We start from the raw sequence: 26,969 nt of genomic DNA on the forward strand, positions 1-26,969 counted from the left end.
AGCTACCATTTTGTGCGGGACACAGAAGGCGATGACTTCTCTTCCCAGTTCTTTAGTAGCTAATAAGCAAGTCATGGTTATAAACACTTGAATAGGGCAGGAAAATATATTTGGTATTTGGGAGAAGTATTTGCCAAAGACTTGATCCTGTAAACATCTTTGTTGTAGAACCCATATTGATTTCCATGGGACTCTGTAAGGCATGAGTTGTCATTTATTTTTCATCACTAAGGGCTAGATTATTGCAGCCCTTTGCTGGTTGTGCAGGGGAGTCAGGTTCCCCCTGATTTTCTTGCTCAGATTTTTAGTCTGCTAATGAGGACAGCAGGGGCTATTCTCCCTGCAAGCTAATAGGTAGTGAAGCGGCAGAGAGTGGGAGGATCCATGCCTCCGTGCTCCCCTTCCTGCCAGCCTGGGTAGTTGACTGGGTGCACAAGACAAGAGTAAGTTGCTCTCTGAAAAGGTGTGAAGTAATTTACTCCCTCCTCAGAGTGAGGGGCAGTCGGGAGGAATTGTGACTTTTGTAAATCACAGTTTGGTCTTTCCTGAACCAGTGAAGCACCTGGTTGTCCCCTACCAGGTCAGATAATAAAGTTTCAATCTAATCTTAAGTGTTTCTGGGTTTTAATTTTGTTTTTATCTTAGAAATCATCTAAATTATATAATGATGCCAATATATATTAATTTACAAATCATGATCCTATAGAAGATCCTATGGCTGGTTAAAGCTGGCCCTTATTAGAGCTAGGATTATTCTTGGTCCTGAGACTCATTATCTAATACTGTAATTAATTTCTCTACTTTACATCTCTTGAAATAGAGGCAAGACAAATGATATTGTGACAATACAACTTTTGAAATTATTTTCTGGTACATTTCTGTGTAGAATGAAAGTTTCCATTTTTATAGTATTGTCATGAATCAAGCTTTGTCAGGGAAACAAATTTCAATCCAATTATGCTAAAATTATAGCTCTGTTTGTCTTTAAAATAACAAAAACTATTTTTTACAAGAATTTTTCATCAGTGTTGCTTGAATCTATGAATTTCTTTTTTGCTTTACTGTCACGTTACCATGTTGTCTGTAAGTACTCTGATTAAATTGATATATGTAGTTAAACTATTTTTCTTTCTCTTGCAGAAATTTTATGAATAAGCATCAGAAGCCGGTGCTAACAGGCCAGCGGTTCAAAACTAGGAAGAGGGGTAGGATTAATGCTTTATTTTTTTTCCTCTTCATGAAGATGATTAGAATGATCACAGTCATATAAAGCATTGATTGCTGTCCTCTCATTTGAAAGTTTAGTAGGATTAAGGTGTCCCCTCCTACCCACCACCATCCTCCCATCAGTGTTAAGGATACTGTTAGTGTTTTTAATGTAACTAAAGTTTATGCTTTTTGTATACATTTAGGACTACATATAAGACACTTGGAGCTTGGCTTTGTTTGTATTAGTGTGCAGTAGCCTCCGGAAAGAGCAAGTTTTTAACCAGGATTACAGAAGATTTGGATATTAGGAAGCATGGTTGATGATGATTAGACACTCCTTCCAGCTGCCACTGTAAAGGCACATTTTTTATTAAGAAAGCACAACTACCAAAAGTTTCTTAAAAGACAAGCAGTATTCAGAAATGAACTTCAACTGGTAAGGTTTTTAGAGTCAAATCTATGCAATCCCCCAAAATGTGCCCCTAATTTCTACCCCCTGAAAGTGGAGGTGTGTTCTATACTTAGATTTCATCAACCAAGTAACAAGTATGAACTTCTCAGAAACTATAATAGCCTTAATAGGGAGCCACAGACAGTCCCCATGAGTAGTCCAATCTATCTTGCCACACAGGCAAACCTGCCTCTGTGATAGATGGTCCCTTACACCAAAAATCACAACAATATCCAGGTTACTCCCAGTCCCAAAGGACCAGTCACTTACCCCAGGTCAAGTGCATCCTAGATCTCTCACCAAAGACAATGCGTATAGCCAGTCTTACAATAGGTATAAGGCTAAAGCAGTTACACACGTACAGTGCGATACAATCTTAGGTTCCAAAAGATGATAGTAGCTGATATAATATGAAAGCTTTATATGCCCTTTAGGGCTAACTCAAACTAAACAGCTGAAGATCTCTTGCTTATGCTTAGAAATCTTCGCATCTTCAAGTTCAAGCAGCATAGGGATATCAATTTCTCAACATGTATTTTTATTCCCTTCTCATAGTGATCAAGCAGCGATGGGATGGGGCTTGTGCGTTATCCTCTTCAGAGGTGTGGGGGAAGCAATCTATAGAGTCTTTTGTCCACAGTGGCTTCTCTGATGTCTGTAGACCTTCTTTTGTTGAGAGAGGAGACAACAGCTCTTGTTATAAACTAGCACTTCACACTTGGTAAAATGCTTCTTCCCTGACTGTGGGATTTACAGTTTTAGCAAACATTTTAAAGTTGCAGAGCCAACATTTAAACATTACTTTATAATATGGGATACAGATATTATAAGTAGGATTAATACATGTGGCATCCTACAAGTTTCCATAAAGTTTTAAACACATTCTTATAAGTGTAATATCTATTTTAACAGTACTACCACACAGGTAAGCCAGACAGGTTTCCAGCTATGCATTTGTCAGTGTTCAGTGAGGCCTGGGGACTTGGTATGAGCTGGCACTGGGTTTGCCAAAATCACCAAGGTATTCTAGTGAAATATAACCTTTTACGTGCACAGATGCATCTCATAATGTATTTTACAGCTCACTGGCTGCTGTAGGTTGTGTTTAGTCTGGGAATTGCACCAATAAAGGGCTGCTTACCAGTAGTTCACTTTGACTGTGAAGAGAAACAATTGGTAATAATGGATGTGATACTACAGAAACCACTGTGAGCAAAATGTGTGTGTGTGTGTGTGTGAGAGAGAGAGAGAATATGAATTATAGATATATCCTCGCTGCTATAGTAATTTATTCTATTATCTGTAATTTAACCTGGATTTTAACTGCTCTGGTTTACAATGGATTTATCAGAACAGTTACATGATATTGTTTTTTTGCAGCTAATTAAAATTAGTTTCAGTGTGTATCCTTTTAAATTATTGGTTTATCTCTTCTGGAGAGGCTTTTGGAGCTGTATGTCTCTTGACCACTCCTCCAATAAATTATGATAGTCTGCTCATAGCTATAATACATGTCTTAATGTGCCACTCGTATGCACGTTTCATTGGTGGCACTGTTGTTTTTAGTGCTTTTTTAAAAAAAAAGAGTTCTCGTGTGTCCTCGGCAAAACTAACCTTCCTTAATTAAGTGGTCCAAGAATCAAGTTCAAGGTCCTCAGTGGCCTGGGCCATTAGTGGTGGTCTGCCCATGTGGTGCTCTAGCATGTTGGCTTCTGAAAAGGGATTTAGCCTGATGGGAACCATTGCTGCTACTCTCTTCCCAGCTGTGTTTTGTCTGTTTGGGCTCCCCTTGCCCTCTGCCTACCTCCCAACCCTGCCAGAGGAGCTGTGTGGAACATGACAATTCCTTGGAGGCTAGCCTGCCATGGGACATAGAAAGAAACAATTTAAGATGGTTGTGGACATTCCTGGAGGGGCATGTACTTGCATACCTGGCCATTGGGCAGTGGAGTTCAGAACAGTGATCAGAGCAGTCACGGTAGGACACCTCCTGGAGGCTACTAAAGTCGATGCAAGTAACGCAGCGTCTACACTGACACTGTGTTGACCTAACTACGTCAACCTAAGTGCAATATTAAGTCAGCGTAGCATGCGAGTTACATCGGCAGGAGCGACATTTTAGTGTAGACGCTTACAGAGTTAGGTTGACATAAGCTGCCTTGCATTGACCTAGCTCTGTAGTGTAGACAAGGCCAAAGTGACTGGATTCTGGGTGGCTCGCTTTTAGGGTGCCAAACTTGGAAAAACCTTGAAGAAGCCTGTTTTTTTTCAGGAGGCAGTTCTCAGCTTGCTTCTTGCTTAGCTGTTATGTTGTATTACAGCAGTGCTCCAAATGTGTTGGGTGCTGTGGAGACATTTAGGAAGACGTAGTTCCTTCCCTGAAGAGCTTAGTTGTCTGCTGGCAACTAAAGAAATTGCTAACATACATCTGTTAACAGTGCTTTAGTTGCCAGGAGTTAAAATTACTAAAGCGGGAGAAGGGAGAGTGCGGGGAGGGGGCAACTGGAGTGGTGTTGCAATGTGTGATAGTCTAAGATGCAGTCCCTCTTTGGGCTTCCCCTGGGTGGGGTGGCTAAATGTTGCACTCTGGCCTCTACTATCTGGTTACTTGCACAAATAGGAGAATTCTAGTGAACTCTTACTCAGTGCAGTCTTTCCTATACTCCTGAATGCTGTTTTTTCAGTGGTCCTATCTGCAGTAGTTGGGATCAGGCCAGGATTTGTGGACATGCACAGATATACACAAGCCTACCATATTGGAGCATAGATGTGACTGCACAGAGTATTCCTTTCCTCTTGTGTTTCAGGCTCCTGTGAAATGAGAGAGAAGGTAGGATCTGGAGCAAAATCACCAATGCCTGACCAGGCTGGAAAAACACATGCCCACATAAAACACTGTAGGTGTCACATGGGCCCAGTGGCATATTGGCAATGCTTCATGCCAGCACATGAGACCCAGATCTATTCCTGTGATATCAGAGATGGGAGTATATCCTTCAGAAACACACAGTCTGGCAAACTAAAGAACCATGCAGATGCTATTAGCCAGAAAGTTGGTGAGAATGGGTAAACTGCAGTATAGGAGGAAGTGAAGAAAAAGGAAATCCAGGTGCCATTCAGGAAGAAAATTGTTCAGTAGAAAGTCAAAATAAATACTAATACAGTAAAATGAGGTCAGAAAGGGGATGGGATGGATTGTGTGGAGGAATGAATTCAGTTTCCCTGGCTTGTGAGCCTTTTGTTGAGGATTAATTTGTTAAAGAGGAAGATTCAAATGTATTTTATGATGTGGTGCATCTGTACAGAAGGGAAGAGGGTGACTTCTAGAAACAAAATGAGTGGAACTGCTAGCTGGCCTAATTATGCACTTGAAAACTTCACATACTGTTCCTATTCCATGATGACAGCTTCTTATTCAGCTTGTTGTGCTGGTTCAGCACTTCACTTCTAGGGATGCAAGTTGTTAAGAGAACAACATTTCACTAATGATGTGTATCACTCTTCGGGCAATTTAAAAAAAAATCCTCTTCCTACACATGTTAAATTGCAACAGAGAAGAAAATATTAGGACATTCCAGATGGGAAGAGACTTGTAGGCAAGAAAAGTATCTGGGTTTAAAATAATTGTAGAAAATATTAGTGGTGGTTGTGTTTGTGTTGCACTGTGATCCACAGCCCCCATAGTGCTAGACACAGTGAAGCCCTCGAAATTTAACACATTGAGTATTTTTAAACCTGCCTGTCTGAAAAATATAAAAACATCCATACATTTAAAACTCTTAGGGGTACGGACTTTGTCTTCTTAACTGTCTGTAAAGCACCTAGCATGCTGTTGATATCGTGTGAATAATACATATTCTTGTGGTTCCCCAAGGAGGAATAGTTTGTACTTCCTTTGGTTGTTTGGTAGCATTCGTGATTCTTCTCCTGGTATTGTGTTTCTTGTGCACAAATAAAAATATTTTGGGCATTAGTACACATAAGGTGAAATGATTGCTTTTTATAGTCCTTGCTGAGAAGAACTCTAGGAGGCTCAAGATATCTGTGAATAAGCAGCATGACTGCTCAGAATGACTCTGCTACAGTTTTTCTCCATGGATTTTCCTGGAGCACTAACTTCCACACTAAGCCCTTTCTTTTCTTTCCATTCCCTTTAATGCCCTGCCAAAATCCCCACTGAGTTACTCTCGTTATCAATACCTGCACTGAAATTCCTCACAGACCATTGCAGAGTATTTTCATTACATGCCCCACAGCTCCTGGGACCTGCTCCAGTAGGAGGTATAGTTTGAATAGGGCTAGTTTAAGGGTGCAGTGGCAGAACCATTTGCTTGATCTAGGTTTTTAATAGATCTTCATTTTTACTAGTAAATGAGAGGTTTATTCCTTCACGTGCAGAGTCTATTATATTCTTAAGTAATTATTGCTGTTATGTGATCATATGACTTGGCACCAATATCTAAAACAGATGACAAAATGCTATGTAAAATTCATGATTGTTTCTGTTTAAACACTCTCATGCCTGGTCTATGCTGCACAGGTAGGTTGGCGGCTACACACTACAGCCTTGTCCCACTGATGTAAGTGCATTACACCTCTCGTGGAGGTGGAGTTACGTTGGTGTAGTTAGGGCGATGCAGTGTCTGTGTAGACACTGCATTCCTTACATTGACTGTTGGCTGTCTTGTCAATTCCAGGGCTCTGCTGGATCTCTGCTCCAAGCCATGCTGCTGCCCAGGCTCCCCTCTGGCTCCTCGCTTCCTGCCGGGACCACGGCAGCCGACCAGACTGTTGGTTCCCCAGCAGGAGCATGGCAGCTGACTGGACTTCGGGTGCAATTCTCCCGGCCGGAGACGAGAAGCCAAGGGTGGTTGCCCCCCAGCTCTGGGCAGGGAGTGGGGAGGCGAGAAGCCCAGGGGGACAGCAGGGCTCCCAGCGGGAAGATGCGTGGAACTGAGAGCCCTGGCTCTCAGCCCCCCACACTCCCTCTCTTTGGTCAGTGGAAGTGCTCTGGTGAGGACACACACCACTGACAGAAGGAGAATAGTGTGGACATCAGCCACTGTAGTAATTACTGCAGTGGCTGTAAATCAACCTAATCTAAGTCGATTTAAGAGTATAGTGTAGACATGCTCTCAGACATAAGCCATTCAAAGCGCACAAGTGTAAATCCTTGCTTTGCTGGGAGGTTTCAGGTGTACATGGCTCCCTATTAGCACCTTGTTAGTTTATCAAAGAAAGAAGAAGCAATAGGAGGTATATGTGTATGTGTCTAAGATTAATCTAGATTTGCAAGTGCATCCATTATGACTAAAGATCTTGATTTAGAGATGCTATCTGAAGGTCAAAGTGAGCATTTTAATCAAGGGTTTCTACCGGGAACTGAACTAGGTGATGCATCATTGAATGTCACTCTTCTCTGTTTCAAGAGCTGCTGCTCTCTGTCAATCTGGGGAACAACTGGTGACAACACCATGTAAACCCCCACTCACACTCCTCCGTGCTGATAGAACATAGGAGTTTGTTGGCTGTTGTGATCTCTTCTCTTCGCCAAGATTTGCATACGTCAGTGCATGAATTAAGTTGCAGTTAAAATTCAAAGAAGAACATCAGAAAATGAAAGTTCCTGCCGCACTTTTAACTAGGCAGCTTTGCACAGCCTGTATTTTATCATCTAATTTAACAACATATATAGTAACATATTGAGGAATGCATTTAATAAGAGAAATAGCAATAGAAAATTGTACATATATACAGTTTAATTTTGCATTAATGGATTTCTTCTATTTAATTTCCCCAAGGTAGGTTGTGCATATTCCTTTTTAGTTTTTGAAAAAGAAGGGGGAGAGAAAAAAGTACAATTCCCAGAACTAACAAAAGCCACTGATACTTGTGAAATAGGATAATCAGAATGGGAAATATGTTATGCTCCCATACCACAGACATGTCAGTTGTTGTCTAATATGTAAATCTAAGCATATAGATGGTTGGTTGACTTTTTTGTTTGTTTGTTTTTCCTTTCCTAGATGAAAAGGAGAAATTTGAACCCACAGTTTTCAGGGATACAATCATCCAAGGCCTCAATGAAGCTGGGAATGATCTGGAGGCTGTAGCCAAGTTTCTGGACTCAACAGGCTCAAGGCTAGATTATCGTCGCTATGCTGACACGCTGTTTGATATCCTGATAGCTGGCAGCATGTTAGGTAAACTTTGCGCATCTTGTTGATGCTAGAAAATTTCTGTACATAACATTTTAGTGGAGGAATGTGGTTAAATAGTGTACACTTTGCTCCACAAAAGCTATTAACTCTGCCCTCAGTACCATCTATCTAGGTACTTATTTAGTCTGCAATCAGATAGGTGGTGGTATTATTTATTATTGTGTTATGGTAGTGCCTAGGGACCCCAGTCCTAGATGAGAATCCTACTGTGCAAACAAAAAATGGTCACTGCCCTGAGGCACTTAAAATCCACATATAAGAGAGGCAACTGATGAATACAACAGAAAGGCCAAATGTGTTGGCATGAACAGCACTGGTACAGGAGGAGAGGAAGACGCTAAGGCAGCTTTTTGTATGAAGTGAAGAGGAGAAAGCTGCTGTAATCAAAGGGAAGGATGATCATGATTTGGGCAAGGGCTTTTTGCAATAAAGATGAAAGAGAGAAGAACTGTTGTTTTGTTAAGAGCTGTTTATGTAGAGGAGGAAGCAACAGGATTTGGCGACAGCCTGAATGTGGGAGGAGAATGCAACACAAAGGTAGTGAGCCTGGGTGATGTGGCAGACAGTGGAGTTGTCGGTGGGAACGAAGGGGGTTTGGAAGGAAAGTAAGCTGAGTGTTTTGTGGTGTTGAGTTTGAGATGGTAGCAAGTTGTAAAGATGTGATTGGGAGAAGGGTATCTGGAGATGCAAGACTGGATGTATGAGGCAAGGTTACTGTTAGGTACATGTAAGAGTCTGAATTTAAAGATGATAACATTGGATAAGTGAAAGCAGGACCGGCTCTAGGCACCAGCAAAACAAGCACATTCTTGGGGCGGCACATTTCCAGGGACGGCAACCTAGAGCCGGCCCTGGGTAGGAGCCCTGTAGCAGAAGAAGCCCTGCCTGTTAACCGTGAAGGTGTCCGTGAACTCAAAGTAATAAGCCAGCATCACGGTCCCTGCCATGATCGCCAGCTGGAAGTAAAGCATGCTGGTGAGCGCAGAGGGCACAGGCACTCTGTCTCTGGCAGCCGCGGCAGCCCCCCTCCCAGTCTGCGCGGTCCGTCCGCTCCCCGGCAGCATCCACTGGGGGAGGAGGCAGGTAGTCCCAGCCAGCAGTGGCGGTGGCACCTGGGCGCAGGCTGGAGCACATGGGCTGCGCAGGAGGCTGGTTAGTTCCAGGCAGCGGCTCAGTTCATGGGCTAACGCCGGGCAGCTGCACAAGCACAGCCCTGGCACAAGCCCATGCCCATGGGCTGCTCCTGTCAGGCAGCTGCGCCTGGGCACAGGCTCGTGCACTGGGGGAGCAGGCGGCAGCTAGACCCAGGCAGCAGTGCCAGCTCCATCCGGGCACGTGCAGGGGGAGGCGGGTCTCCTCCCTGGAGCAGCCCCTGGCCGCTGGAGTGGGGAGCCCGGCTGAGAAGCGGATCCAAGGGTTCCCCTCTCCAGTGGCTCTGGGGCCCCAGTGTTTGAGCCAAGCCCGCCCCCGGGCAGGTGCCTGATGCCTCTGCCCAGCACCAGCCTCCCGCAGGAGGTAGGGGAGCGGGAATCCCAGTCACTCCGAGCCCACCAGCTCAGCCCGCATGATCCTGGCTCCTGGCAGGCAACGCAGCCGCCGCTCCTGGGCTGCCAAATCCACCACCCTTTTCCCTCTTAGGATTTTGTGTCTTTGTCCAAACAGCTGGAGCAATAATTGCCCGTGCTGAGCAGCCTTGTGCACAGCCCCTACTGCCACCTCCTCCACTCTAGCTACTTGCTAGACTTGGCGGTGCAGAGCTGTCCTCCACGCCAGCGATGCCAGCCCATGAGAAACACACACACGCTGTCAGACTCCTCATCATCTGCTTTAACCTCGCTTTCCAAATTGCTGCACGGGGATTCCAGGGAGTTTAGCAAAGGGGGCACCCCCCTGCCCCAAACCCTGCCCAAAACTTTGCGCTATTGCAGTTTGTTTGCAAGACAAGCACGTTGATGCTGCCTCTTTAGTGCCAACGCTGGGTGCAGCTCGCGATCAGCAGGCAGTGGGCAGCTCCCTAGAGGACCCTCGAGGCAGTCCCACCTGGAGCACTCCAGTGGGCAATGAGAGGGAGGGAGAGCCTCAGAATGGACTGAAAGCTCCCCACAGCCTATTTCACCACCAGGCTTATCGAATTTTAATTTAGTTAACAAGGTTGGTCTATAAGAGGCTGATCCCAAACCCACTGAAGTCGGCAGCCCTCTTTCCATTGTCTTTAGTGAGCCTCTGATCAGACCCTAAGCGCACACTTTCTATGCTCTGCTTCTTATGTGAAAACAACTTCATTCCCAGGACAAATATTTAATCAGATGAGCATTAAGAATGTTTACATTTCTAATAAATGCTCAGAAACCATAATATATTTCTCAATAGTACTATAACAAGTACTATACAGCAGTACAATGATTAAATGCTTTTACTGTGTTCTTTAAATGCTTTATATGTATATTTCCTTCATATAAGCTGCTGAATAAGCACATATAAGCACATGAATAGGATCTTACCTGAAAGAAGACAATGTATATTTAACTTTGGTAAAATAAAACAAATAAATATTCCATCCTTTGGGGAAATCACACTTACAATATAAATGGAAAAAGGAGTCTTATTTAAAAATGCAAGCATTTTAAAGATTAAACAAAAAATGGTAAATTCTTTTACAGGTGTACCAATATATTCTTCAAAAAGTTATGCTCTGAGGTCAGAACTCCAAAAAATAAATACAGAAGTGGGCTGTAGCCCACGAAAGCTTATGCTGAAATAAATTTGTTAGTCTCTAAGGTGCCACAAGTACTCCTGTTCTTTCTGCGGATACAGACTAACACGGCTGCTACTCTGAAACCTACAGATAACAAGTAACTTTCAGGTTGTGCCCCAAAAGGACAAAAGCCAGAGACTGTAGTCAAAAAGCTCAAATGGTCTTTTTCAAGGCCACACTGTTAACCTTAAATCCATTTTAAACTTTACTTGGCTTTGTTACTACAATCAGTCAGTCTGATCTCAGTTGTAAACCAGATTTGACAGTTATTTTTCCCCCTCTCCTGCCAGAGCAAAGGAACCTCCACAGATTTTGTGTGTGCTTTACCTTTTTTCCTGTGCCATACTAACAAGAAATACTCCCTACGGAAGGACTGGCTTAGCATAGCATGGAAATGTGGCACTGGAACAGCAATAGGGCTGGCAGATTCTGTCACTTTGGTAAAGAAAGTGCTGAATAGGAGAATATATTTAGAAAATGGGGAAAATTATTCTTTCAAACACACATACAGCTTTGAGAAAAGTCAGCTTCACTTATACTGAAAAGTTGGACTCAGAATGTAAATTATTCACAGTTGATTAGACCAAGACAAGCGTTTCTCAAACATTTCTCAATGCTTAAAATTAAATGAGGCACTAGTAGGAAATTGTTTTATTTCACTAACTACAAATTCTCTGTTTTCATTTTTTTAATTTTAAACAGTCAAAAAACAAAACAAAACAAAAACATTGCAAAGTGCAAACATGTAAAAGCCAAAAAAAAAAAAGCAGGGGGAGGAGCCAAATTTTTTTTTGCTTGGAGCGGCAAAAAGCCTAGAGCCGGCCCTGAGTGAAAGGGACTAAAGGAAATCACGCAGGGAGCGAGGGGAATGCTCAGAGGATTACTGACATACAGATTAGTTACTAGTATCTCAACAACTGTATTTATAGCAGTGAATTTGAGTGTGCAGCAGTATTTTCCCTTTACTCTTCAGTTACTTTGACTGCGGTTTCTAAAACAGTGGTGGGCAACCTGTGGTCCCTGTGGCCTGCCGTTTTCCACAGCTCCCATTGGCCGGGAACGGTGAACCACCGCCACTAGGAGCTGCAGGAGGCTGTGCCTGCGGATGGTCAACATCAGCAAAATGTGGCCCACAATCAGCTTACCCTGATGGGCCACATGCGGCCTGTCTGCGGCAGGTTGCCCACCACTGTTCTAAAAGGAATAAGCTCTGATCCCATTTACATAGTTTCTGGATGAGCTATATAGAACCAGCCCACATCTACTTCAAAATATTTCAGCATAATGGTATTGGATGAAAACTCTATTGTGTCACTACCTCCAACAGCCACTGGAGAACTGAGAGCGAATAATCTGCATTATTGACTGCAGAAGCACAGATTTTAGCCCTTGATGTACCAGGAAAACTTCCACTATAATTCCCACCCATGCTATAGCTACAAAAGCAGCTTGAAATATGGCTGCATGATTCCTGGAATAAGGGTGGAAAATCAAACTTGAGACATTCGGAAATGCTGTCCCAACTTGTGAGTATCCTCAAGACCTCACAGCACTGAGGATTTATAGATTACAAATGGGAAAGAAGTACAAACAAATGCAGACAGTCTGTTGAAAGGGTGATCAATAGTAATGATGCAGAAGAGAGATGATGTTTAAGAAAAACAAACACAAATTGAACTAATTTGTTGGGGGAAGATTGGTAGGCAGAAATAGTTTTCAATAAATAATCAGCTGCCTAGCACCTGTGTCTGAATTGCAACTCTGTGTTTTTCCATTTTATATTTAGTAGATTTTCCTGAAGCATAATGGTCTATATTTTCAATATTAATTTTATCCGAGACACTTTTTTTAAGCATCTTTTATGTTCAAATTCTGTTTGGGGTGCTTGATTACAAACCTGTATCAATAACCTTTTTCATACCGTAACTTTATCTAGTTATTTCCACTGTTTGCTTTTTCCTTTAGAAAAAAAGTTAGTTCTCCCCGCTGTTCCCTGAAACTCTGTATTAATATATTGGCATAAAAATGGTAGAGGAGACAAAATGTTTGACCTTAATTCACTTGACTTCAGTGGGGCTGTTCACATGCTGAATTGAGGCCTATTTTTGCTATTGCTTCTGATGCCCATTTTCATTCCACCTTGCACTAGTGATACTGAAGAGGTTATAAGCTTTAGTAAGTTTAGGGGGCCTTATCTGAATGGTGCATCTTTATTGTGCTTTTTCTCTTTCTTTTTAGCCCCTGGAGGGACACGCATAGATGACAATGACAAGACCAAGATGACCAGCCACTGTGTATTTTCTGCAGATGAAGATCATGACACTATCCGAAACTATGCTCAGGTTAGGGTAGGAAGGGAAACCCATTATTGACAGGCCACTGTAGTCTGTTTATAAGTCATTAGAAAAGATAATAATGATAAATCTGCAGATTGACCTTGCAGTAGACTAATTACAAAGCAATTAAGTAGTATAGTTGTACTAATCTGCCTTTGTCCCCTCTAACCTATAAGCATTAGATAAGAAAAGGGATTTCTAGAATTATCTGGTCACAAGTCCTTTAAAAGACAATTATAGGGCTGTCATACATTTATCTTTGATCCTATTTCTTGTGAGGTTTATCAATCATTTCCTATTCTTCTCTTTAGTTTGGGCTGTCCTTTTCTACATACAGAGTTATTTTATAAAAGGTTTTAGCAAGTTTATATTTAATTAACAGATGGTACATAAGAGTAATGACTGAAAAATTTAAAGCCTAATCCTACAACTCTTCTTCAGGCAAGTAATCGGGATTTGCACAAATAGTCCAGTTGACGTCAGTGGTCCTCTACAAGTGATGAAAAAGGTTATTCACAAGAGTAAGAGTTTGAAGGACTGGAAAAATAGGCCTATGTGAAATAAATATAAATAAGCAATGAAACATAAAACATTATGCAAGAATATCTCAAATCCCGTAACTCCTTAGTGGAGTATAACAAATAATAACAATGAGTAATAGCAGTGCATCATAATCTGTAATATTCTAATAAGGATGAGTATTGTCATTACAGAAAAATGAGCCACCCTATAATTCTGCATATAAGTAAAACTAAATTTAAAAAAACAAAATCTCATTAGTGTGTGTCCAGGTATAATAAATAACAATAAATCTGTTATTTTGTAAATAGTACCTATGTAACTAATTATTATTGTAACACTGGATACAATACATGAAAGAATAAGAACCATTATCCCTGCCGATATGTTCAGGTGATGTACAAACCCTCGCAAGACTCGTACAAAGGGCACTAGCATCAAGAATTGTTTCAATAGAATATGTTGGCTGAGATGTGCGAGGCTACTTTAAAAATCCACCTGGAGGAGTGAAATTATTTTGTGTAGCAAGCAAAATGTTTAGCCACTCCACCCCATGTTAAGAATATGCCTCTCTTTTTAAGAACATCTTTATTCATAATATTTATTACACAAAATTGTTGCTTTTGGTTCTTCAGCTTGGATAGGTTTTAAAGTTGTCTGGTAATGACAACTGAAAATATAAATCTGAGGGAGAGAAATTTAGCTTTGCTATTGAATCTGCATTTAAGTGTAGAGGCAAGAAGTTTGAGGGACTAGAAATGCAGCACAGTCAAAGTAGTCATACCAAAAGTCAGCAAAACAAATTAGTATTTTGTAGTTAATAACTGAATTGATGCTTCCATTACTGACTCTGCCAACTGTTTTTGGACTAACAGGAAACAGAGGTTTGACTCTAGCATGAAGAAGTGAAATTAAGGCTAAAATAACGATTAAAGTAACACTCAGGGTCTGCTTTAATCCTGCAGACCAGTCTTATGTCAGTGCATACTTGAAGACTCTTAAATGTGCCAGTGATGCCACTACTTGCACGGCACTTTGCTGCTCTGTGTAGACAAGCCCTGTGTGCACAGCAAGGGTATGATTTCTAAAGCGCACTAACATGTTGCACGTTAGCTGGTCCTTGTAGATGCTATCGTTGCACATTAAGATTATGTCTACACTAGAATAAAAGTCCTGCAGAACGACCGCAGCTGGCCCAGGTCAACTGATTGACTTGGGCTCATGAGGTGGAAGGGAAGGGTCCCAGAGCTCCGGCTGGAGCCTGAGCCCAAAAATCTACATTGCAATTAAACAGCACCTTAGCCCGAGCCAGAGTCAGCTGCCACAGGCGAGCTACAAGTGCCTAATTCCAGTGTAAACATGCCCTAAGTATCCCAAAGCACTTCTCCACATTTCAAATTGTGTCATAATATGTAACATTTTCTTAGTTTTTTAAAAGGCAAAAGGCTTAAAAACCCTAGCTCAGGGGTCGGCAACCTTTCAGAAGTGGCATGCCGAGTCTTCATTTATTCACTCTAATTTAAGGTTTCGCGTGCCAGTAATACAATTTAACATTTTTAGGTCTCTTTCTATAAGTCTATAATATATAACTAAACTATTGTTGTATGTAAAGTAAATAAGGTTTTTAAAATGTTTAAGAAGCTTCATTTACAATTAAATTAAAATGCAGAGCCCCCTGGACCGGTGGCCAGGACCTGGGCAGTGTGAGTGCCACTGAAAATCAGCTTGCGTGCTGCCTTTGGTGCGCGTGCCATAGGTTGCCTACCCCTGTCCTAGCTCATGATTTTCATTCTCTTTCTACATCTTAATTAACTATACATTTCCATATTTCATCCTTTATTTCATTTTCTGCTGCTGTGCAACAAGAGTGCCAGTCATAGGCTCTTGACACCCTCTTAAAAATACATTATCGAAGTAAATGGATTCTATCATTTACCCTCAGGTCACAATAACCTGGCAACAACAATAACAAAATTAAATTATATTTATTGTAAACCAGCTCCCCATCCCAGTTGAATCCCACGTCAGTCACAAGCCTGGTGCTGGCTCTGCACAGTGGTGAGAGCACTGATTTTCAACCTCTCTCCTCTCAACACCAACACACCCAGGCTACTGCAGCCAGAGTAGCAGTATGTTACCCTCCACCTTTTACCTGTGCTGCATCAGATGGAGAGGACAGGGAACAAAGGATGAAGAGACAGAACAGAGACAAATGATAGGGAGGCAGTTATGGAAGGGGAAGAGAGGGAAACAGACAAGTGGAGGACAGACATGAATAGAAGGCAGAAGTTGATTTGAGGGGAAAAGATCAGAGTATCTTGGGGGAAGGGGAGAGACTTGGGGAGCCGCTAGTGGGAGGAGACCTATGTCCCCTCAGGAGAGAACAGGGAAAGGCCCACTGCTGTCTCTTCCCAGCCATCCACTACCCCTATAAGAATTAAAAACAAACTCTGAGAAGAGAAGGGAGATGTTCCTGAAGATGCCAATGTGGGGAGAAGGGGAAACCTCTAATGCTTATTCTCTGAATGTACCAGAAAAGGATATGTATGCATACACATACAGACATGGGAAGAACCTGCTGAGGAGAGGAGGGGATTTTCGGTGGGGAAGGGAGAAATGCAAGACTCTTTATGAAAATTCCAAAACTTTTGAGGCCCAGAATTAAGATACTCCTATTAAAATAATCTGAAAGTTACCAGAATGTGCCTGTTACACTCCGGTAGAACTGACTGTTGGTTTCTTGCAGAGTTGTCCCTGAAAAGATTTTTAAAATAACTTTGCTAGCACTGTAAAGTATTCTCCCTCTCCCTCTGATCATAAAGCATTTTATGATACTTTGGTAAAGGTCTTTGTTAATAAGCCTGCATCTACTAAAGGTATTTAGCCTTAACATCATGGCATTACAGGCCCACCTCAGTTTGTTCAATCCCCCAGCCTTCCAAGGCAGCTAAGTTGTTAGAGGATGTATGCAAAGTGGGGATATCCCCATTGTTTCACTCCTGCAACTGGAGCTATGAATGGGGTAAAAAAGGGATGATGGGGCACTGGGGAGAGAGAGAAGAGAGGGGAGCAGGGATGAGAGGTTGAGAATCAGAACATTTGTCATGGTAGCTTGTGAGACAAGAGATTGCTGCACAAATGCGCACAGCACCTGTTGTACTGGGTAGCTGCTACTTTCCTGGAAACACTGTATATTTGGTCATATTTAAAAGAAAATCATATAATAGGACATAAAAGCTTAAGAAGCCACTAATCCCTACTTCTTTCTCCTCAGAGCTGGAATAGGTCTTCTTTTTTTTAAAAAATTCTGTATTCCAAGGGTTATCACAGATAAGTTATGGGTGTTCTTTACTGACTTACAGGAAACAGTGCTAGTTCCTGGCCTCCTACCTGTAAAATATGCTGACTTAATCTATTTTGTATTTAGGTCTTCAATAAACTAATCAGGAGATATAAATATTTGGAAAAGGCATTTGAAGAGGAAATCAAAAAGGTAATGGTGCCAGTATCTCTCTGGGCTTAATATCACCTACCCTCTGTCCAAAGTAACTGCATATTCTTACATCCTGGGAGGGCGGCATTTGGCGGGCAGCCTACTTTGTAGAGCCGCCCCTGATTCTTACATGCTGTTGTTGTTGTCTTGATTTAACTTGGCTGGGTCAGAAAATGCAAATTGCAACTCTCAGAAGTGGTAGCTTTAGTTTGTCATTGAGGGTCTATAAGAGCACTGCCTGTGGAGATTGTCCAGGATACATGCTGAGTCAGTGCAGCCTTGGCTCCTCAGACTACCCCGACCCCCACTTTCTCATCTTAGCCTGTGGTGCTCTGATGGCTATGGAACCACTTGGAGAGCACTCATTGGGATGAATTTCACCACCAAGGCCCTATATCAACAGAACCTAGAGTTGTCTCAAACTCTTAGCATATATTTTCTATATAGCGAATGCAAATCTACCATGCATTGAAGTAAGATTGCTTGTATGAGTAGTGACTAGTCTGGTGTGTATAGGTTGCAGAATGAGCCCTAAACCAAGTTTTAGGTGATTAGGAGGCTTTGAATGCATTTCTGTGACATATTAAGAGCAAGTATCACAACGACAGAGTTGTTATTGTATTTGCTTACTTTAGACTTCAGTGAATGTGGTGGCCGTGTTTTGAATTGTGGCATTTACTGAATTATATGGAAACCTGAAGAAATCTGTGAAGAAATGTTTGGATTTATTAATTCTGGCCAGAATTAATATATAAAATATATTGTAGGTTAATGGTTGGAATAATAAAACTGTGGTCAGTGCTGATGTGTGTATAACTGCTCCTGTGGTTAAAATACCTCCATTTAATAAAAATGAGCAAGAATATGGAATACTGTTCCAAGTATTAAATATCATACAAAGAAAAACTGAGGAAGTGTCTTTCTGATGTCAAAATGACTCCCTTTTACAAATACAGTGGCTTAGGGATATTGGCTCTTATTTGCACATTCTTGCTAGTTCACGAAGCTGTTTTTATAGTTGTGGTCCATATACCTTTTAACTGATGCTGATTGCTTAGTGCATCACTCATTGTAGAACTAAATTTACCTCTCTTCCCCACACAAATCTGACATTCTTGCTGTTAATTATTATAATCGTTGACATAAGAAATGTTGACTCATTCAAATTACGGAAAGCGTTCTGCATATTTAACAAAGGAATACCATGTCAATTCAAACCGCCTCTTCTTTTTAACTTGCTTTGTAATTTGCTTCACTTCGAGTTTTGTGCATTTTTAAGAGAGCATATTCCACAATCGTGCCACTTACAGATTGTGTTCAATACAAAGTCATTTGAGGCTTTATCAATCCATTAGCCCATTTTCTTTAATCATCAGTTCAAATCAGTAATGACAAAGTAGCTACCTAAAATGGATTGCTGGTGTTCTAGCACATGTGAACTGGTACCAATCCCATCTCCAGTGGCAAGTAACTCAGCTGAAATAAGAATTATAGTTGGCACTAATAGTCACCCTTATCGGCAATGTCAGCAGAGACTCCAACACTTAACTGGGTGTGGAAATATTATTCTTACCATTCATGGTGGTTGTTTGATATTAGGGTTGAAGCATGTTGTCAGAGCCCTGGTGGAAATCTTGCACTGCTGCTCCCTAAAATTGTGTATTACTGGAGGATATTAGTCTCTAGGACTGGCTATTTTTGCTTACCCCAATTAACAAATAAGACTTACTTTTCAGCCATACCCAGTGATGAGCTGCCAAAATCTTTACAACCGGTTCCCTATAAAAAGTTCTGATTTAAGGGATGTGCCACAGTATGTATTTTTTGTACCAGTAGGGTTACCATATGTCCGTATTTTCCTGGGAGGAATTTTTTAAAATTTAAAAATTCCTCCCGGACGGCGATTTAAGAACCAAAAAGCCTGACACGTCCGGGAAAATACGGATGTATGTTAACCCTACTTAAAGTTCTTTTTTTAAAAGATGGGCCTGAGCTAGAAATGAGCTCCATTTCACATGTGTGGGTCCCCGCCACTCCCTGGGGGTGTGCTAGGGTGACCAGATGTCCCGATTTTATAGAGACAGTCCTGATTTTGGGGTCTTTTTCTTATATAGGCTCCTATTACCCCTCCACCCTCTGTCCTGATTTTTCACACTTGCTGTCTGGTCACCCTAGGGTGTGCACATGTGTGGGTCCCAGCTGCTCCCTGCCCCCCTCTTTGAAGCAGGTGTGCAGGGTTACTGTCCTGGGAACTGCAGGGCACCAGTGGACGTGGGGCTGGCTGCAGACAGGGGCGTGGGGCAGGGCTAGCTGGAGGCAGGGGTGCGGGGCTGGCTGTGGGCAGGACAGGGGGTGCGGAGCTCGCTGGAGAGAGGAGGGTGTGGGGCTGGCTGGAGGCAGGGCAGGGGCTGACTGGAGGTAGGGGCTGGCTGCAGGCAGAGCAGGGGTGTGCGGGGCTGGCTGGAGGCAGGGCAGGGGTTGGCAAGGCTGGAAACAGAGGAGTGCGGGGCTGGCTGGCTTCAGGCAGGGGGTGCGGCAGGGGTTGGCTGGAGACAGGGCAGAGGGTGCGGCAGGGGCTGGCTGCAGGCAGGGTGGCGGGTACTTATGGGGAGAGGGGCTCGGAGCAGCCCGAGCAGCAGGACGCAGCCCAGGCCCAGCAGAGCAGCCAGGGACCCACCAGGCAGCAGCATGAGCCCCCCGGCCAGGGGTCGGGGGAGCAGCAGCGGCAACAGGGCCAGGCGGTGGCCCACATGGCTCCTGCAGTGCAGCACCCCTGGCAGCCAGAGGAGGAATTACATCACTTCCTGGCCAGAGCCCATCAAAGCCGCAGTGCCCTCTCCTCATAGGGAAGTGGTTTAACAACCGGTTCATGTGAACTGGTGCGAACCAGCTCCAGCTCACCTCTGGCCGTACCTCCGCAGGCTATGGTCTTCTCAGGTCTCACAATTTAATTAGATATCAGGCTGAGGGTAGATTAGTAGTTGGATGAAAGATCTCAAGAGCCTACTCTGGTGCTGCATAGTGAATAGGCTATAAGCCGGGGTGGGCAAACTTTTTGGGCTTAGGGTCACATTGGGGTTCCGAAACTGTATGGAGGGCTGGGTAGGGAAGGCTGTACCTCCCCAAACAGCCTGGCCCCTGCCCCCTATCCGCTCCCTCCCACTTCTCGCCTCCTGACTGCCCCCCTCAGAACCTCCAACCCATCCAATCCCCCCTGCTCCTTGTCCCCTGAGCATAGACACCAACTTCTGCTGTTCCCGGTGGGTGGTTGACTCCCCTCCGCCCCTGCACCGCCCTCACCCTGCCCCCATTCCACCCCCAAGTCCCTGCCCCTGCCCCGCCTCTTCTCTGCCTCCTCCCTTGAGTGCGCTGCGTCCCCGCTCCTCCTCCTCCCTCCTGGAAAATCCTAAGGTGCTGTTTGGCAGCGGGAAGCGCTGGGAGGTAGGCGGAGGAGCGGGAACATGGTGCACTCTGGGGAGGGGGAGGGGGTGGGCAGGGGAGCTTGGCTGCCAATGGGTGCAGAGCACCCACTAATTTTTCTCCGTGGGTGCTCCAGCCCCAGAGCACCCATGGAGTCGGTGCCTGAATGCCCTTCCCAGGACCCTACTCCCTATCCAACACCCCCTGCTCCCTGTCCCCCACTTTGTTCTTTTTTGTGCACCTACTCTGCAAGTAGGCACCATCCAACCCATAGAGTAATTCAGTTTAAGGGCCATTGTGGTAGTATTAGGAAGACATGAGAAATGATGCCTTGATGATACCATAAGAAATGGTTGTGACTGTCCCAGCAGTGAAGTTGATACTCTGGCAGTTACATCATCCAATTTAGAGTGTTCAGGTAGTGCTGGTGGAAAGTTCAGCTAAGGTAAGAGACAGTCATGCCGAAAATCAGGGCCAGACCAGCAGTCTCACTTTACTCAAGCAGGTGGTATTTGGGGAATCTTTAATTTTTTTTTTAAGGTGAGATTGTCTCAGATGGCAATTTGCACTGTAGTGCTTGCTTTCACTGGGTCATATTTTATTCCTTCCTGTTCATAATTATTACAAAAGATCATTGATAGTCCTGTGAACCTTGAGAAGCATTTCCCTTTCATGTCTGCTTTTGGCTTTCAAATCTTATTGTAAAAGAAGTGAGACTTAAAAATAGGATTTTTTTTATAAGGACTTCCTCCCAATTGTGTAAGTATGCCACAGATTTCAGTAGCAATTTCTCTCTGATAAGCAATTTTTAATCTAGACTTATTTCATGCAAGGAATTTCAAAAATTGTTGGAAATCATGTCCTGGCACAGTGACTAAATTTACTAACCCCCTACTATTAATATTATCAGTTAAAGTTCATGCCAGTAGTTCACAGATGCTCGGCAACATGGTGAATTGTCACAGCCCAAATAAGAGAGACAAGGTGGATGAGGTAATAGCATTTATTGGACCAGCTTCTGTTGGTGAGAGAGACAAGCTCTCGAGCTTCCTCAGAGCTCTTCCTCAGGTCTGGGAAAGGTACTCTGTTCCACCTTGTATTTAGCTGTGACACTCAGATTGTTTAGCATAAATAGTTAACGCATATTTCAAAGGACCATTCAAGGTGAGGTGGGCTGTTAACATCCCTCCAGTCATGGAAGCAGGGGAGGGAGAGAAGAAGGCAGGGGAGGAAGAGTGGGATTGTTCATGGGTTACAGATTGTTGTAATAAGCCATAAATCCAGTATCTCTATTCAGTCCATGATTTTTAGAGTCTAGCAAAGTTATGAATTTAAGCTCCCAGGGACGTATTTTGAAAGTGTTGTGCAGGTTTCCTTTGAGGAGGAGGACTGATAGGTCCGCTGTAGAATGATTTCTTTGTGAAAAGTGTTCACCCACAGTTTGTGGTGTTTTTGTCTTTTATCATTTTATTATTATATTATCATAGTTGTTGTTCAGGCATTTAGTGCACTGTATGAGGTACACCATATGTTGTGATAGGCATGTGTAGGACTCATAGATCTTGAAAGGTGTGTTGTGAGAGGTGTTGATCATTGTAGTGATGGAGATATGTCTGCAAGTTTTGCATCTGTTGTTCTGGCAGGTCTGGCACTGCTTCGAGTTAGTGTGTCCTAGTCTGTGGGGAGCTTGCTTCTGATGAACTTGGAGAGGTGGGGAGTTGTTTGAAGGCCAGAAGAGGGGGTTCAGGAAATATTTCTTTCAGGATGCGGTCCCCATCAAGTATGGGTTGTAGTTGTTTGATGATACCCTGTATGGGTTCCAGTTTGGGATGGTAGATAACTAAGGGTGTGCAGTCAGAGGGGTTTTATTTCTGTATTGAAGTAGGTTCTCTCAGGGAATTTGGATGGCCTATTCCATGATGTGATCTGCTTCTCTGGTGGAGTGTCCTTGTTCGGTGAAGGTGGTTCTGAGGGCTTTAAAGTGTATATCCCAGACTTCCTCTTCAGAGCATATTATGTGGTATCTGAGGGCCCGGCTGTAGATAATAGATTTCTTTGCATGTTGGGGTAGTTACTAGATCTATGAAGGTAGGTGTGGTGATCCATGGGTTTCTTGTGTATAGGTGTCTGTAGGGTTCCATTATTGAAGCTGATCATCACGTCCAGGATGTTGATGCTAGTGTGGGAGTGTTCCATAGAGAGTTTAATGGACAGGTGTTGGTTGTTGAAGTTGCGGTATAAGCCTAAGTTTATTTACTACAATTAAGATAATGCCTAGGAATCTGAGGAATCCTAAGAAAGTACTTGGGGCCAAATCCTGCTCACCTTACTCTTGTAGGTATTCCTGTTAAAATCAGCGGGACGACTCATGTATAAAACAAACAGGATTAGCCCCATATACATGTGCATGCATTAGCCTGATGTTCTTGTGTCTATCAGTAAAACATAATTATATATATAATATATACAGTAGATATAAATGGTTCAGCCTTGCAGCATTCTACTTGCTGGCTATCTTACCTAACTTTTTTCAAGGCTAAGGAAATATATTTTTCTCCATTATAAACATCCATTCTAAAGGGCAGATGTGTAGATTTTTGTACTTGCACTGGTAAATGTTAATGAGGCGTACAGGAGTATGTGCAAGTAGTGAGATATGGTACAAGGAACTTTGGTCATTTTTCCTCTTTCCCTAATGAAAGTAATTGCTTGAAACTATGTAGAAGGATACCAGAAAGGTGGCTTGCTGAGAGATCAAATATGGATTAGGCATAAGATGCTGTGCAGAACAGAACTGACACAATCATGGGATACTGTAAGAAGCTCGCTGTGCTTCTCTGTGGATATGTAAAGTGCTTTTATTTTGCAATGCTGAAAAGTATTTTTAAAACAATTGTGTGAATTTTAAAGCAATAACACACTTCAGGAAGTGGGGTTATTCAGGAATAACTGCACTTTGTAGGTGGATGGAGGCATTTAGTCTTCTCAACCTTTGTGCTTTTCCAGATTACAAAAGAAGTCCATATACCTTTTTGTTTACATAGGATATGTGTGGATAGTTTATACGGCACAGAACTTCACTTTAGGTTTAAAAAAAACAAAGAAAAATTTAAAATGTCTTGTAACACAGCACAATAGACCTGATCCTGGGCCCATTATGCACTTAAAATTCCCACTGAAATAAGTAGGAGTTGTAGATGTGCTATGAATATAGTACTGGAGTCAGTTATACTTCTTATTTTTCATACTGGGAACCAATTTGCATTCAGAACCAAATGCAGTAATAGACAAGTGATGCTATCAGTGGGAGGTTCAGAACTATTCTGAAATAACTTGGGCATTTTGTGACTCCCCAACAGAGGTTAGTAACAGTGTTAGTAAAGGAAGAGCTCTTAAAGTAATCAGTAATGAAAATCTGTAATAACAGCTTAGATCTGAATATCTTGGTTTTTTAATTGTTCCTAAGTGGGTTAATTAAAGATTTTGAAGTTTTTCCTTAATACTTAATTAAGGCTGCATTTTGCAACTAAATGAGGATTGTATAATAATACCCTGGAATTAAGAAAATGATCCTGTACATAAGCTTCTTAGAGCTATCTTTTTAAAACTTCATTAGTTCAAATATTCTTATAGCATCAACAGAATATTAGGCATTTGCAGGCAGGAAGGCAAGGTCCCTGCCCCAAAGATATTGTATTGAAATGTAATAAACTTAAAGAGCTTTTAATTAGAACCTGTCCCAAAAGACCTTTTGTAAGCAGAAATTTTGGTTTCGGGTGGGGTCTGAGAAGAAACAGGAAACATCTTAAACAATATTATGTGACTTCAGATCTTGTAGTAACCTTTAAAAAAAATGCTAAAGTTCAATTTGTAGATTTCTGAAATTCAGAAGGATTGATACATGTTAATGTTGTAGGTTTTTAATACTATTATACGTGATTTTTTTTTCCTATGGAAAGAGGTGTAACAAAGTTTTTTCCATGTGTCATTTTTCATATGTTTGTGAAAAAGTGTTTCTGAATAATACCAATGGGTTCCTATTATTATTAGTGCTTTGGTAGTTAAAGATGTTTCTGCTCCCTTTATAATCTCCCTCTCTGTGCAGCCTATAGGAGTGTAGAACTCTGCTGCCAGTAGTAATGGCTTTAAAAATAGCAGCTTTTTGCCCAGAATTCAGACCTGGTGCTTGGGACGGCATTCTGCAAGGGGCGGCAGTCCCTGTTGTTTTTCCGCCAAGCAGCGCACCGAATTGCTGCCCTGGGCGGCGGGGGCAGTCCGTGTGCCTTTAGGGCGGCAGGCGCGTTACCGTGGTGAGGACAATTCAGCAGTGGCTTCTATGTTTAGCTGTCCGGGGCAGCTTCAGCTAAACATAGAAGCTGCCGCCGAATTGCTGCCGCTGCGGAAACACGCCTGCTGCCCTAAGGGCACACAGACTGCCCCCGCCGCCTGGGGCGGCAATTCGGCACGCTGCTTGGGAAGGCGAAAGCTGTAGAGCCGGCCCTGTGTGAATGCATGCAGTTTCACTGAATTTGTCCCAGGGATCTTTATGGGTCACATACACAACAATGCAAGCGGCACATCAGGAGTAGGATGGTCAAAAATTAATACTGGTTTGAAGTGCTAAAATAGTGCATGCACTCAATTTGGCTACCATTGGGTGTACATAATCCTTCTTATTTATTTGCCAAAATGGGGACCAAAGAGATGGGTGATGTAGCAGGAAAAGCAAATAACTCCAGGGGGGAACTAAAGATGCTGCCCTCTTACTAACAACTTTGCTGGTAGTCTCAAACTGGAAGGTCTGAATTACTTTAGCTGTCTCCAAGTCACGTTTCAGGTAGCACATTTATAGGCTTGGATCAAGAAGATTTAGGTCCCCACGGCCATCAGTCAAATAATTTGTACTGGCATTACATTGGAATATTTTAAAAATAGATTTCAGCTTTCACACTAAATCTGGCTCCTGAGAGTTTTGACCCTGGCCATTATTTTACCATTGGCATTTCTCTGCGTACTTATAGTCTGAACACTTTGAGCTCTATATAAAGAATATTAATAGGTCTCTTGATGTCAGTGTTCCTGTGGCTATTAATCATAATTCACAGTTACAGTAGATTAAACAAAGGCAATTAAAATGCACGTTTTAGATCGGTACTCTAAAATATAAATCCCATTTTTCCCCAACCTGGATCTGTTGGTTTTGATAACGTTCTTTAAATAACTTTTCCTGCTAACCAGTTAGCTGCTGTATTAAGCTGGAATCAGTCTGCACCTTCTTTGGAAAAAACAGCATAGCCAAGTATTTTCTCACCCATATATTTATAAATCTTCTAGACATCTTTATCCCAGGTTTTCTTATGTTTTCTGTTTGAGTCATAATTTGGCAGAAAGAATAAAATTACACTTGAGATTTCATTTTCAATTCATATTTTTTTAAAGCTAAAATAGCATGGTGCAAGCAGATGCCCGCTAAAAAGCCAGATGATGGATTTCCTTTGGTTGAAGCATTTAGGGCCTGTGTAAACTATAATTTAAAGCTATGTTACATAATCACTACAGTGTGAATGAGGAGAGCTTCATTTTTGAGCTTACAAATATACAGCAGAGTTATTTGCAAGACATGATGGCTTTTTAAAAAACGTATTTTATGAGTGATCTTGAATTTTAAATTGTCACTATATTCAAACAGCTTATATTTAACAGGAAACTTCTTGGTGAGGGTGACAATGAATTTATTGTCAGCAGGAAGGTACAGGAGCACACTTGGTATTCTGTCTTAATCACATGGATATCAGATACATTTAAGAGGTAATGCCCCTGATTTGGAGATAGGATAAGAAAATGTGCATGCTAGCATGGGCTGCTCTTTATCGCTTCAGTGGCTATCTCCACAGGCTGCATGTACTGTATAGATGGGGGAGGGGAAGGGGGAAAGGGCCATGACAGTGGTAAGGAGTAGGCTCAAGTGTTGGTAGCTGGAGATGAAGAGGAGTTAGAGAAATGCCAGTATTTTTATAAATCGATAATGATATCCTAAATTCTTGTTTTTTCTCCTGCTGAATGAACTTGCTTCTGATGGAATCTATATTTTGCAGGAAGTGAGTTTTCCATTGGTAGAAACCGTTTTTAGCCACTCCTTTCCCCCAAGACCATCTGGTTTAACAAAAATGGCATGTTTTGCCCTGGGAAGAAGTTATTTTGCACAGCTTTGTTCTGGTAAGGATGGGAGATGATAAACTGCATAGTAAAATTAAACAAAATGAAAAATATTCATATATAAAATGGGGAGGTACATTAAAGGAAATTAAAAGTAAACGTAACACCCACATAGGTTTATACAGTACTTGGACTCCAGGTCGTGCAAAGGGTTTGTAATTGCATATCTGAAAACAGCTGATAATAAACAGTAATTTTTAGAGACCCAAGAGATGTAAACTTGACTGTATTTTCTCTGAACAGGTCAAATCTTCTTTTGCTTCACACAGCAGGGAAGCTTGTATTTTCTTCTCAAACCAATTTGCTGCCTTACTGTAATTAGTACTGGGAATGATGAGGTCTCGGCAGC

At 42.4% G+C, this 26,969-nt stretch overlaps 1 protein-coding gene across 7 annotated transcripts in view; it reads left to right on the top strand.

Annotated features, from left to right (window-relative positions):
* The window catches only part of BZW2 (basic leucine zipper and W2 domains 2), a 94,182-nt gene that overhangs the window by 37,605 nt on the left and 29,608 nt on the right, over positions 1–26,969 (top strand). For 5 of the 7 annotated variants that reach the window (XM_039524435.1, XM_039524431.1, XM_039524433.1 and 2 more), the window contains 4 exons: positions 1,141–1,205; positions 7,687–7,863; positions 12,875–12,978; positions 16,919–16,984. In XM_039524435.1, the coding sequence (XP_039380369.1) occupies positions 1,148–1,205; positions 7,687–7,863; positions 12,875–12,978; positions 16,919–16,984 (405 nt within the window). In that variant the 5' untranslated portion in view covers positions 1,141–1,147. Of the gene's footprint in view, positions 1–1,140; positions 1,206–1,412; positions 1,646–7,686; positions 7,864–12,874; positions 12,979–16,918; positions 16,985–26,525; positions 26,621–26,969 lie in introns of those variants that run through there. The other 2 variants (XM_039524437.1, XM_039524439.1) reach the window with 2 other exon arrangements.

This window comes from Mauremys reevesii, linkage group 2 (genome assembly GCF_016161935.1).
Source record: "Mauremys reevesii isolate NIE-2019 linkage group 2, ASM1616193v1, whole genome shotgun sequence".
In the NCBI taxonomy this organism is placed as follows: Eukaryota; Metazoa; Chordata; order Testudines; family Geoemydidae; genus Mauremys; species Mauremys reevesii.